General features: G+C 36.0%; 1 protein-coding gene across 2 annotated transcripts in view; it reads right to left on the reverse strand.

The window, feature by feature from the left end:
• Window positions 1-442: 442 nt before the first annotated feature.
• The window catches only part of LOC123592936 (olfactory receptor 13C3), a 331,436-nt gene continuing 316,926 nt past the window's right edge, over window positions 443-14,952 (reverse strand). For both annotated transcript variants that reach the window (XM_045468376.1, XM_045468375.1), the window contains exon 4: window positions 443-1,554. In XM_045468376.1, the coding sequence (XP_045324332.1) occupies window positions 443-1,396 (954 nt within the window). In that variant the 5' untranslated portion in view covers window positions 1,397-1,554. The remainder of the gene's footprint in view (window positions 1,555-14,952) is intronic.

Below are 14,952 nucleotides of genomic sequence, written 5' to 3' on the forward strand. Positions count from 1 at the left end.
AGACACTAAAACCTGGCTTTACGTATTTCCTTATTCCAAGGTAAGGTAAGTATGGCTTACAAAGAATAGTCTATCCAATGTCATTTAGGTAGTTTGTGAAATTGCAGATTTTGTACTCTTACCTATTTCTAAAGCTTACGTGTGATGTTTTCCACTGTGTTTCTACACATGACACCAGAAACACTCATTCCAGGTATCACCAGAGATGAGATTCTAATGGAATTCACCATGCTTGTGGAATCTAGACCAGGACATTTTGGAAGCTGAGTTTAAAGCAAACTATAGTTCTCAGTAATTCTAGCTGAGTAAAGCTAGGGAAGGGGAAGAATAAAAATATCTCTCCTTAACCATAGTTTCTCCAAAGAAGGTTTTAACTAATTGACCTATGAGTCCATCTCTGTGCCTGTTATGAAAAGACCTACATTTTCTGTGTAGGATATACTTACTGAATAGCTTTTTGGTTTCCCAGGTATTTTACAGCAATTTTTACATCCTTATTCCTCAAGCTATAGATTATAGGATTTAGCATGGGGGTCACTACCCCATAAAACAGAGAAATGAGCTTGTCTGAAGTTTGCAACTTGTCGTCCCCAGGAAACTCTTGAGACTTGGGCTTGGCATACATGAAGAAGATGGTACCATAAAATATGATCACCACAGTCAGATGTGCTGAACAGGTGGAAAAGGCTTTGCGTCTCCCTGTGGCTGAGTTCATTCTCAAGATGGTGTAAAGGATGAACATATAGGAGAAAAAAATGACTATCAGTGGAAGAACCAGGAATGCCATATTTGATATCACCATGGTGATAATATTGAGGGATATATCAGCACAAGCTAGCTTAAGGACAGCTAATATTTCACACGTGAAATGGTTGATAACATTATTCCCACAGAAAGGCAACTGCATGGCAAGAGATGTTTGCACAATTGAGTTGATTCCACCAGAGAGCCATGACACAGAAGCCATCAGTACATACACCACCTTGCTCATGATGATGGGGTATCTCAGAGGGTTACAGATGGCTACATAGCGATCAAAAGCCATCATGCCAAGGAGGAAACACTCTGTTGACCCCATTGCAAACCCAAAGAACATCTGCACTGCACATCCAGAGAAGGAAATGTTCCTTTTCTTTGAAATTAAGCTCACCAAAGTTGAGGGAACAGAGGAGGATGTATAGCAGATATCCAGGAAAGACAGGTTGCCCAGGAAGAAGTACATGGGGGTGTGAAGACGAGAATCAAAGATGCTTGCTATGATCAGAACACCGTTGCCAGTTAGAATCACTAGATACATTACTAGAATTAGAACAAAGTACATGATCTCCAGTTTTGGGTAACCGGAGAATCCCAGAAGAAGAAATTCTGATGTAAATGTCTGGTTAACTTTATCCATGTCATCTGCTTTCAGGATATCACAGGAAGATTTAATATAAAATATATTCACTGCTAAGAAATGTTACAAATTACCTGAACAATTCATTTTGTAGATGGTATTCTAAGGAGTGTTTGCATGGAGCCCTGACAGCCAGTCATCTTCAACAATCTGTGTGACTAGAAAAAAATGAAATTGGAAATGACTAAGTGCTGATGCCCTTTGCTAATATGTGAAACTCTACCTATGATCAGACAACTGTACAGAAGTAACTTTTCCTGCTGTTGACAGACTCCCAGGTTGAGGTTTCTAAAACTCCTAATTACCAACTATGAGCCTGACTTCATCTACCCCCAGAAGCAAGCAATAGAGAGAGATGGTAAAAGACTACTCAACATAGACCAGACATTTGTTTCAGCAATTACATCATGGTCGAAATTTCACAGCAACTTTGATATTTTTGGTATATATCTCATTCTATGTCTGACTCTACATACCTTATATTAGTATGTTTAATTCATATTTTAATTAACTTTATAGGCATTTAATAATAATAAATTGAATAGCATAAACTGAAATTTAATGTCTGTTTAAATATTAGTTATTACTCTCATATTCTAGGCCCCTCTTAGTATTTTTTGTGACTGTTCCTATGACAAGACCATTGTACAGATCAGCTCTGCATGAATGTTAAAATCTTTGGAGGACATTACATAGTCTCTACCTCATTTTATTCTGTAGCTTCACAGTGTATCTTGTTTAAGTCAACCTAAGAAAACAGTAATGCGGTTTAAATATTTTATGTAATTATGTATATATGGGTATATATCCATCCCTTTGATTTATAAAATATAATAATTCTTTATATTAGCCCCATTTTTTCCCAAATATAAAAGATGTAACTTGTCCAAGTTAACCAGTTAGTAAATAATGAAGTGGAGCTCAAAGCTCAGATTGAATCTAATTCATAGGGGTGCCTGGTTGGTTCAGTAGGTAGAGCATGCGACCCTTGATCTCAGGGTCATGAGTTCAAGCCCCACTTGGACACAGAGGTTACTTAAAAAAAATCCAGTTCATAGCTTCACTGATTTTCATATGCATATGAATCGTCTGGGTATCTTGAAAAACTGGTTTAGAGTTCATGGCAGCTCCTGAGATTTTCCATTTCTCTTAAGTGGTATTTATGCAAAGCTCTTGGAAAGCATTTGAGTAGCAAGGCTTTTATCTACACTGAATTGACAGAGTATGCAGATTTTTCTGACCCATACTGATTTTTTTCGTCTTATTATGGATTGCCATGTGAATCTGAAAAATAACAATAATGTATGTTTGTGTTTTACAGAAAGGTCCAAATTCATATCATGTTGTTATATACTCTTAAGAAAAAATATTATTAAAAGACACATTTTTTTAAAAAAAGTAGTTTCAACTTGTGCCAGACTACTACAATAGTTTTAGAATATTACTGATAGCCAACCTTGAACCTAGGCATGTTCCAAGCACAGTAAGGATAAACTGAAGAATAATGTAAAGTGCCTGCCTTTATGAAGCTCACAATTCAGTTAGGGATATAGGAAAAGTACAAATGAAAACATATCATAAATATAATTACATTATGTAGTTTGAAATTTACCAATTTTCCCAGAAGGAAGAAGTTTCAGACTTGGGCCTGATCTGGAAGTATGGGAAGAATTAGACAGATTTGGAAGAAAAGAAAAGAGGGGACATGGGGTATCCCAAAAGTGAGAAGTTGAGCCAAAGTTAGGAATACATAGAGCACATCCTTTTTGAACAAGGAAGTTTCAGTGGAGGGGTAGCGGCAAGCACATCTGAAAAGGAAAGCATGGTAGGTACATAGAGAGTCTTGAGGGTCAGGCAGAGAATTTGGCATTTCTTTTGGTAACAAAGGTGTCCATCATTATTACAAAGCACAGAGCATGGGCTGAGTGCTTAGACCCTATGATATTAATACTCTCCAAAATTGACATCGTAGTATGATTTTATGAAATTTTTTTATCAGAAATGTAACACAAGAAATTAAGCTATGTAAATTAATGGAGTTGTCACTAATTACTGACTAGATGTGAAAACTGATCTTTCCAAAATCACCACCCGATTCGACATTGGTCAAATCACAAGTTTAGGCCTCACACGGGCTAATAGTTTTGAGAATTTCAGCAGAGTCACTCTTCCCCCACTCTCACTTAATTTGTCATGGGTAGTATTTGGGAAAATTACTGTAGAAAAGGTTTTACTTAGAGCCAGAAATCCAATTTGTGAGTTCAAGCCCTGCATCAGGCTCTGTGATGCCAGTGCAGAGCCTGCTTGGGATTCTCTGTCTCCCTCTCTCTGCTCCTCCCCCGCTCATGCTCTGTTTCTCTAAAAAAATTAATAAACATAAAAAAATACACAATAGAAATATTTCAACTTTGAAGAGAAAGGCAAAGAAGAGAATATAAAAACCTCAATTTTAGGCACTCCTGGGTGGCTTAGTCAGTCAAGCGTCTGACTTTGGCTCAGGTCATGATCTCATGGTTTGTGGGTTCAGGCCCCACATCAGGCTGTGTGCTGGACAGCTCAGAGCCTGTAGCCTGCTTCAGATTCTGTGTCTCCCTCTCTCTATGCCCCTCCTCAGCTTGTGCTCTGTCTCTCTTTCAAAAATAAATAAACATTAAGAAATTAAAAAAATAAACACCTCAATTTTAGAGTTGAAAAAAATAGTTAAGAGATTGTTAATTTTTGTTATTTTTAGCTTAAGTTCAGAACTTCCTTTAAAGGAGAGGGAAGGAAGGAAGGAGGGAAATGGGTTGGGGCAGAGAGAGAGAGAGAGAGAGAGAGAGAACAGTTGGAGAGAGGAGAGATACGGAGAGAGGGAAAGATCTTCATTTTATTTGTGTAGCCAACTCTTATTTCAGAATCCTATGTGCCTTGAAATTGGTACAGTTGGAATAATGGGCAGAGGAAAGATCCAAAGTCCATTATCTTTACATTACTACTATGTCTAACTGGTATCATTAAAATTGTATAGAAATTAACAACAGAAGGGAATGCTCAGCAGGAACTGTAGAAATATCAGAGTCACAAAAACAAATTGACTATATTCATTCAACAGTGCCCAGAGGAAAGGGACCATTATTCTACAATGATTCTACACTATTTCTTATGATAAATCAAAATCCTCCCCAGCTGGGAAATTGGTCAGAAAATGCAGAGAAATTGAGCACTCTGATCAACCCAGTCACTAATGCATAAAGAAGAACTCAGCAAGACACTGATTTACTAAGATATATGGAGACATTCCAGGTAGGAGCCAAAGGTCCAGCCTGGAAAGACTGTTGACTGCCTATTCCAGACAACTTCCGGATAATGCATCCAAGGCTACCTAAACTGCTTCGCCAGCCACCTGCTCCCACCTTTCCCTCCTAAATAGGAATCCCCTCACTAATTCAAACCCATCTTGAGCTGGGCTTGTCTTGCTACTTCTGTTCCCTGCACTTTAAACCGGTGATCTTGTTATACTGTGAGATACCTAGAGACACAGGGGAAGGAGTGCGTCTGTCTTGCTCATCCCTCTAACACCTAAGCCTAACACAGTGGCTGCACATAATAGATGGGGGGTTTGACTAAATAAGTAAAGGCTGACTTTCTAAACCCAAGCAATTTCCTGTGTAGTATTTTTGGACAAGAAAAATTTAATATGTCATATTTATTTTGCAGCAGGCTTTAATTTATGTAAGTATCTTTCAGACAACACTAGTAAGCAGAAATATTTAAAAAAATTTAATATTTATTTATTATTTTGAGACAGAGCACAAGTAAGGGAAGGACAGAGAGAGAGGGAGACACAGAATACAAAGCAGGCTTCAGGCTCTGAGCTGTGAGCACAGAGCCTGACATGGGGCTCAAACTCACGAACTGCGAGATCATGACCTGAGCCAAAGTCGGATGCCCAACCCACTGAGCCAGCCACCCAGGTGCCCCTAAGCTGAAATCTTATATGCCACCTACGCCATCTTATAATTACCAGTTTATGCACTATAAGTATAGAGGATCATCTAGTACTCACTGGAATATATATGATATGGGTTTAGCATGGTGGAAAAGTGCCTGGGACTAAAATCAAAGTTTGTGGTTTGAGGTCCTAGGCTTCTAATCTATAGCCTCAGTCTTCTTGTTTATAAAATAATGATAAATATAACTGCCTTACTTTCCTTGCAAGGATATTGTCAGGAAATAATGAGATAGCATAAGGAAATTGCTTTAAGGATTATAACACATTATACAAATAATAATGAAATATGACTAATAATGATTCACAATTATATTTTGGTGATAATAAATTGGTATTCTATTGAATCAGATTATTAACATTACAAATTAATATTAATAATGGCCTTAACTATAGATTGAAAATGCACAGTGTCATTGTATTCAAGACTCACCTGTATACCGATACATTATTTCCACCTCCTAAAAGACCCAGTAACTTTCTTCTTAGTATTTATGTCAGCATTCTGAATTAAGGTCAGGTTCAACAAACAATGCCAGATTCCACAGATGTGGAAGAGTAAATATTTGTTATGCAAGGGTTGTTGTAATTGTTCCCTAATTCCCAAAGCAATTTAAAGCTGGAACGAGAGACATGTAGAATGAAGAAACTTCCAGTGCATTAGGAATAGTGACCCACAGACCCAATTAAGAGCAGTACTGGGAATAAACTGTGATACATCCTCCTACTCATGTAACTTTTGGAAATAGGAGCACATGTTCACAAAATTAACTTTATAATATGTGAGAGTTTTTAGTTCAAATATGCTTACCAAAATAAATTCAATGTCAGAAATTAGTAATTCAAATGATAATTACCAAAATGAAATAAATGCTACAGTTGAAAAATCATCTAGATATTATAAATAAAATCAAATAGATGTTTTCTTTGAATTAAGTGCATTGTCATTTAACTTTTTTGCTTACTTTATATGTATTCTTTTAGATAAGTTAACTTCATGCAGGATGCCATTATCATACTTCTTTGGAATTAAAAGATGCTAAGTGAAATAAGCCATACAGAGAAAGACAGATACTATATGTTTTCACTCTTATGTGGATCCTGAGAAACTTAACAGAAACCCATGGGGGAGGGGAAGGAAAAAAAAAGAGGTTAGAGTGGGAGAGAGAGCCAAAGCATAAGAGACTCTTAAAAACTGAGAACAAACTGAGGGTTGATGGGGGGTGGGAGGGAGGGGAGGGTGGGTGATGGGTATTGAGGAGGGCACCTTTTGGGATGAGCACTGGGTGTTGTATGGAAACCAATTTGACAATAAATTTCATATATTAAAAAAAAGAAATGCAAATAAAAATAAAATAAATTCACAGGACAAAAGTGAATTCCCATTTAAGGCCCATAGAAAAAAAGTCTATAATGGGTAGTTTGGGGCATGAATTCTGATAGGTAGATAACACATTAATGAAGTAAAATGTTTTGGGAACATCTATTGATTTTGTAGACATTAACATTGAGGTTTAGTAAAGTTATCCTTCAGATATGAAGGAGAAATAAAAACTTTCCTAGACAAACAAAAGCTAAGGGAGTACATCATGAGACCCACCTTATAAGAAATACTGAAAGGAGTTCTTCAAGCCAAAATGAAAGAACACTAATTAGTAATGTGAAAACATAAAAATATGCAAAGGTAAATATATAGATTCATAAGCCTCTCTTCTGTTCACCACTTAACTATAGTATAAAAGGTTAAAGGAAAAGAGTATTAAAAATAACTATAGCTACTATCATTTGCTATGAATACAGAATATAAATAGAGATAAATTGTCAGATTAAAAACGTAAAAGAGGGGCGCCTGGGTGGCGCAGTCGGTTAGGCGTCCGACTTCAGCCAGGTCACGATCTCACGGTCCGTGAGTTCGAGCCCCGCGTCGGGCTCTGGGCTGATGGCTCAGAGCCTGGAGCCTGTTTCCGATTCTGTGTCTCCCTCTCTCTCTGCCCCTCCCCCATTCATGCTCTGTCTCTCTCTGTCCCAAAAATAAATAAACGCTGAAAAAAAAATTTAAAAAAAAAAACGTAAAAGGGAGGGAGTAAAAGAGTATAGTCTGTGCATGTAATTGAAGTTAAATTGCTTTCAGTGTAAAATAGACTGTTATATCTATAAGATGTTTTATGTAAGCTAAGTGGTAACCACAAAGCAAAAATTTTTGGTAGATTCACAAAAGATAAGGAGAAGAAAATCTGAGCACACCACCAGGGAAATTCACCAATCCACAAAGGTAGACATCAAGAGAGAAAAAAAGGAACACTGAAACTACTAAACAGCCATAAAGAAATTAATAAGATAACATTAGTATATCTATGTATTAAAAAGTACCCTAAATGTAAATGGATTGAATTCTCCAATCAAAAGGCACAGAGTGGCTGGATGGACTGAAAAACAAGACCCAACTATGCTCTATCTACAAGAGACTAATTTTCAGCTTTAGGGACACACATAGGCTTAAAGTGAAAGGATGGAAAAAGATATTCCATGCAAGAGGGTGGCTATACTTATATCAGACACAATAGACTTTAAGACAAAAACTGTCATGGGAGACAAAGAAGTTCATTATAAAATGATAAAAAGTTCAACTCATCAAGCAAATATAAAAATTGTAAATATACATGCACCTGAAATCAGAGCACCTAAACATATTATTTAAATACCAGCAGATCTGAATGGAGAAATAAACAATAACACAATACTAAGGGACTTCAATACCCCACTTTCAACAATGGATAGATCATCTAGACAGGAAATCAACAAGGATACATTGGATTTGAGACATACTTGCAATTAAAAAGACTTAACAGACATATAAGGAACATTCCATTTAAGAGCAGCAGAATACACATTCTTCTCAAGTGCACACAGAATATTCTCCGGGATAGGTGATATGAGAGGCCACAAAACAAGTCTTAGTGTATTTAAGAGGACTCAAGTCACACCAAATATCTTTTATGACCACAATGGTATGAAACTAGAAATCAGCAAGAGGAAAGCTAGGCAATTTACACATCTGGAAACTGAACAACATACACATGAGTGATCAAAAGGTCAAAGAAAAAATTTTTAAAAATACCTTCAGACAAATGAAAATGGAAACACCACACACCAAAATCTATGGGAAGGTAAAAAAAACAGTAATTAGAAGGAAGTTTATAGTGATAAACGCATATATTAAGAAAAAAGAAATATCTCAAATAACTTTACTTCTCAAGGAACTAGAAAAAGAAGAACAAACTCAGCCCAGAATTAGCAATAGTAAGGAAATAACAAAAATCATAGAGGAAATAAATTAGAGACCAGAAGAAATAGAATAAATGAAAAATACAATAGAAAAGACCAACTAAATCATGAAACTCCTAGAAGAAAACATAAGGGGAAAGTTCCCTGACATTGGTCTTGGCAACTATTTTTTAGACATGACACCAAAAGCACAAGCAACAAAAGCAAAAAGTCAACAAGTGGGATTACATCAAATTAAAAATCTTCTGCACAGCAAAAGAAATACTCCACAAAATGAAAAGGCAACCTATGAAATGGAGAAAATATATTTGAACTATATTAATATCCAAAATATATAAAGAAGTCATACAACTCAGTAACAAAAAAAATCTGATTTTAAAATAGGCAGTGGAACTAAACAGACATTTTTCCAAAGAAGACATACAGGTGGCCAACAGGTACATTAAAAGATGTTCGAGCTGCTGGTTGGCTCAGTTGATTAAGCGTCTGACTCTTAATACTAATCTCAGGGTTTTTGAGATTGAACCCCACAACAGGCTCTGCGCTGACAGTGCAGAGCCTGCTTGGGATTCTCCCCCTCTCTTTCTGCTCCTTCCCCACTCATACATGTGTGCATGTGTGTACTCTCTCTCAAAATAAATAAGTAAACATTTATTTTAAAAAGGTGCTCAGTATCATTAATCATCAGGAAAATGCAAATTAAAATCATAGTGTGATACCCCCTTACACCTGTTAGAATGGCTACCTTCAAAAAGATAGGATAACAAGTAATGGTGTGGATATGGAGAAAAGAGGAACTTTGTGCACCATTGGTGGGAATGTAAATTGCTTCAGCTTTCAGGAAAACAATATGGAGGTTCCTTAAATAAAGAACTACCATAAGATCCAGCTTTTCTACTTCTGGAATATATCCAAGATTTAAGAAAATATATCTGCATCCCCATGCTCATTACAGCATTATTCACAAGAGCCAAGAAACAAGTTAGGTGTCTATCAAACCAATAAAAGGATAAAGAAAATGTGGTACATATATCAAATGGAATATTACTCAGCCATGAAAAAGTAGGAAATCTTGCCATTTGGGACAACATGGATAGACCTTGGGGGTATTATGGTAAGTGAAATATGTTAGACATAGAAATACAAATACTGTACAGTATCACTTATTTGTGGAATCTAAAAAGACCAAACTCATAAAAACAGAGAGTAGCTGCTGGTTACCAGCAGCTGTAGGGTAGAGGAATTGGAGAAATATTGGCCAAGCGGTATACACTTGCAGTTAGAAGATTAGTAAGTTCTGGGGATCTAACGCACAGCATTGTGATCAGTTAACAAAACTGCATTATACACTTAAAAGTTGCCAAGAGACTAGATCTTAAATGTTCTCACAACACACACACACACACACACACACACACACACACACACACGCACACACACACACAGATAATTATGTGCTATGATGGAGGTTAGCTAACATTATGGTAGTATTCATATTATAACATAAAAGTGTATCAAGTCAACTCAGTGTACATCTTCAGCTTACACAATATTATATGTCAATTAGATATCAATAAAAATGTGAATAACGCATAAAACATAGATTTCAAGCTTTTCACGCAGAAGGGACAGAGAAAGAGGTTAGGGAAAGAGGACTCAAGTTCTTCTCCTTTCAGGATCCTCTTTTTCTTAAGTGGTTCTTCAATGAAAAGTACTACTCCAAACAATAACTATAAATATTAAAGTGGCATAATTTCATAGTATACAAAATATAGAGCAGAATTGAGGAACTAAATGTTATGGTAAAATTGCCCATCTGCCTACAAGCATATATTCTAAGCATCCATCATGCTCAAGGTACATCTTGAGATGGTGCTGTGATATTTTCTGCCATTAAGTAGTTTTCAATCCCTTTAGGGAAACTTGTTGCATACACATATCATAGGCAATAAGTAATATCTTCTTGCTCCTCACTCAATCTTTAGAATGAAAATAATAGTGTGTGTCTCATAATATTATAATAATAATTAGATAAATGAAATACATGTAAAGTGCAGAGAAAATGCCCCTCCCCTGCACTCAGTTGGCATTATCTATTATTATCTGGCAGTACATGTCAGATACCTGAACAGCATAACTTACAGGATTTAGAGTGAATTAAAGAAGAAATATGTAGTTTAAGGAGAAATTAACAATTTGAAAAACTAGGCTTATCTCAAAAAGAGTTTTCACAGAAAAACATTGAGAAAGAAAGATTAATTTCTGGGACAAAAGCTGAGTCTGAATACAACCCTTGGTTATTAAAGTCAAAGAGGAATTGTTTTTGATAAAAGATTACTTTCTGTTCCATATGCTTCAACTCTAACTTGAATCTAGAGAGAAAATAAAGCTCAGTTTCAATTTTTTATTGACATTTAACTATCAGTTTAAATTGTTTACATTCTTTTAACCTAAATTTCCTTCCTCATTGAAGAGTGGAACTAGAACATTCTAATTCATGGTAGTATCCTGGGAAGCACATTAGATATTTGAAAATATAATACAAATGAAGATGCTTTATGCTATTAATCATGGGAAGTTTTCAGATAAGATGAGAAAAGAAAAAACAATACTTATTAAAGACTATTTTTGTTTTAGTCTTAAAATCTTCAAATACTGTGGTAATGTAGATGGTGAGATACAGTTCCTATTAGAGTTGCATGACAACAAGAATATACCAGTTACATGATATAATTGGATCTAACTACATTTTCCCTGGAGTATGGAAAAGTTTTTAATCCTCCTAACATGTTTACATTCCTGACATTAGTTTGTTGCAAATATTGGACCCTTCCATAGCTTGCCACCAAAAGAATTTAAATTGCCTTGCTGAGCTAATGGCTGGTCTTTGGGAGGATGTTTCTGGAAATCAAAATGCAGAGACACACTTAGATAAGTACAAAGGCTGGCCTTAAGAATCTATGGGTCATTTTAGTTATTTTTTCTGATATTGAACTAGAAGTGGACTGAGAGTGAGAATATTTTATAGATTTTTTTTAAACGTTTTATTTATTTTTGAGACAGAGAGAGACAGAGCATGAACGGGGCAGGGGCAGAGAGAGAGGGAGACACAGAATTGGAAGCAGGCTCCAGGCTCTGAGCCATCAGCCCAGAGCCCCACGCGGGGCTCGAACTCACAGACCGCGAGATCGTGACCTGAGCTGAAGTCGGATGCTTAACTACTGAGCCACCCAGGCGCCCCGAGATTATTTTAAATAAACTCATCTATCAATTTTATCAGAGGAATAAACTACTGTTATGTCAAAACTTGAAGAAAATAATTACAGCATCCTGTTTGCTATCTAAGTCTCACTAATGTCTCCTCACTTTATCCTGAAAATTGTTACATAAACTAGTGAGCATTACTTGAGACTGTAAAGCAAAGCAACTATTAAGAAAGAAGACTGAACTCAGATCAAGAAAGGAAGCCACTCCTCAAGCTTAGAGGTACATATATAAATGACATTATATTCCAACTTCTCTTGTAAATATTGTTTTCAAATTATTGTAAGATATCAATTTTATATGCTTTAACTGGATATATCTAATTTTTCCATCTGTCAAGCTTTCATCATTTAGTGTCATATGGCTTTCCATTAAATTTGAGACCATTGCTGAATAATTTTCACAACAAAGCTCTTAGGTAGGAATTGGCCTCATTCAAAGAAGGAAAAAAGGAGGTTCCAAATCTAGGCACTCTAAAATAAAATTCAGTCCTTTTTTGCCTCTTCAAAAACATTTGTTCTTCCTTCCCGCCCTTTCTTCCCCACAGCAGATAGAATGAGAATGTTAGATTCCTCCATTGGGTGTTAAGACAGCATTGCAGAACAGGTGCACTGCACCAAGCAATTTGAGTATTATTATTGGACCTATAATCTGCTGAAAAAATTATTTCTCTGTCCCAAATGTGTGGAATTTCAATGCAATTATTTGACCATCTTCCATAGTTGCTATGACTACCATATTTTAAAAAATATTTTAAAATAGTTGAGATATCATATCACCTGTATTTCAAAATAATTGTTGAATTCAAAATAATTAAGACAAAAAATATGATTCCTGGGGTGCCTGGGTGGCTCAGTCAGTTAAGCATCTGACTTTAGCTCAGGTCATAATCTCACAGCTGAGTTTGAGCCCTGCAAAGGGCTCTCTGCTGTCAGCGCAGAGACCACTTTGGATCCTCTGTCCTCCTCTATCTGCCCCTCCCCAGCTCACGTGTACTCTCCCTCACTCTCTCAAAAATGAATAAACATTTAAAAATGCATGTGATTCCTATATCCCACTCTGTATAAATAAATGTACACCACCTCTTCCATTAACCCTTTCTGGAAAATCCTTGGGTCAGGATCACTGTAATCAGCACCTCTTTATCCTAATGCCCCTAAGTCCCAACAGTGAACTTTGACTTGAGAATGAAGTGTGTGGGTGCAAAAATCTGCCACTGCCCTTTATCTCTGTCTTGTTTTGATTACTACTGATTTGGATTAATCATGGCAAAAAATAATGTCCCAGAAAAAAAAAATCTGAGCATCTATTCCATCTATTCCTACATTGTGCTAAGTACTTCAATTTGTAGCAGAAATTCAGCCTGTGAATCAAATCTGTGGTTGTCATATTCTCAATGTGTCTGTCATTCTGCTTGGATTCCAAGTTTACTTAAATTAGCCTCTCTCTAATTAGCACTAAAACCAATAAGATTAACATAGAACACATTTCCCTGTCTGAGATAATACAGTGTTTCTGAGAGTCTGAGCTTTATAGCCAGACAATGCTTGCTTCCTACACATAGTTAATTAGACACAGAACACTAATTAAGTCATGTACCTTCTCTCAGTATTGTTTTCCTGTTTCTAAAATGAAAAGGTAATAGCTTAGGACAATTCCTTTGAAGCTTCAAAATTATACAATCATAAAAGAAAAAAATTAAGTTGTTTAACAAATACTGAAATATTTTTTATAAAGAACTATCCTTTAGCTTTGCGAAAATAGATGTTATAATGATTTCATTTGCTCACCATCATGCCATCACCACCAGCCCTAGTTATATTGCCTAGCACACACAAGGCTACTGCTATTTTTGTGTTGAATGAATTAGTGAATAAGCATTTGGATATTATATTCAGCTTGCAAAGTGCTTTCACTATATCATACCATTGGATTATCTCATTAAATGTATGAAAAAACATAGAATCTGAAAAGTAGTGTAGCACTCACCTACCTAGCATGTGAATTGGTGTCCTAAGAATGTAATTTTGAGTCTCATTCTCTTTTAATTGCAACTAATTATGACCCAAGGAAGAATCAAATGTGTTTTAAGTTCCTACTCTATAACATAAACTTAGCACATGTGATAAGTTAAACTCAGACAATGCTGCCCCAATATATGTGAGCATACAGTTGCTGAAAGAAGTTAGAAAATTAGCATAATGTCACAGAGTTCATAAGAGATGCAGCTAATATTTCTTTCAGCTCATGTACATTTGACTACCATTGCTTACAGTGTCCAACATATCCTGGGGCAACTAAGGGAAAACTGAAGACAAAGCGAATATGTCCTTTTTCACCCAGTGAAATACCTTAATAAATACTTCTCTTGGAAGAGAAATTTTCTAAGGGTGAGGAAGAAATCTCTTTTTAAAAAAAGACATGAATAGCAGAAGGGACGGGTTCCTATGACCCCCAGGAAATCAATCTTTTGACTTATTTACTGGGATGTTTTACTTTTCCTCTGGGTATCTGTTGAAGTGCCCTTCAAACTCAGAAATGGAAAAAAAAAAAAAAACCAACCTGGAAAACCCAGGCAGAATGAGGCAGTTGTTATTATTTTTGTTAGATTAATAACTAAAACAATTGGTTAAGACCTGGTTGTGAAAGACCCAACAGAGCATTGGTTTCACCTCAAAGGGAGTCTAGATACACTTTAATTTTCACAGACTATTATAGGACCAAGCTAAGAACCTGGAGGAAATGGCAGGCTTGTGTTTTTGCAAAGGGAAATAAAACTTTATAATACCAACTTGACCTAAAATGAACTCTTATGTTTCTAATTCCAAAAGAAGATTTATTTTGAGTCAAGTTCTCTATAAGCTGAAGGAGAGGAGACAATCAATGATTGCCTTGAAAAACAATGATTACAAACCTACAAACCACACAGGTCACAGTTCAATATTAGTAAGAAAGTACATGATCCTGAAGAATGCCTCTAATTAAACTTTTTTTTCTGTGTTTTCATCCTTAACATCCC

The sequence above is a fragment of the Leopardus geoffroyi genome, chromosome D4 (assembly GCF_018350155.1).
Source record: "Leopardus geoffroyi isolate Oge1 chromosome D4, O.geoffroyi_Oge1_pat1.0, whole genome shotgun sequence".
Taxonomy (NCBI): domain Eukaryota; kingdom Metazoa; phylum Chordata; class Mammalia; order Carnivora; family Felidae; genus Leopardus; species Leopardus geoffroyi.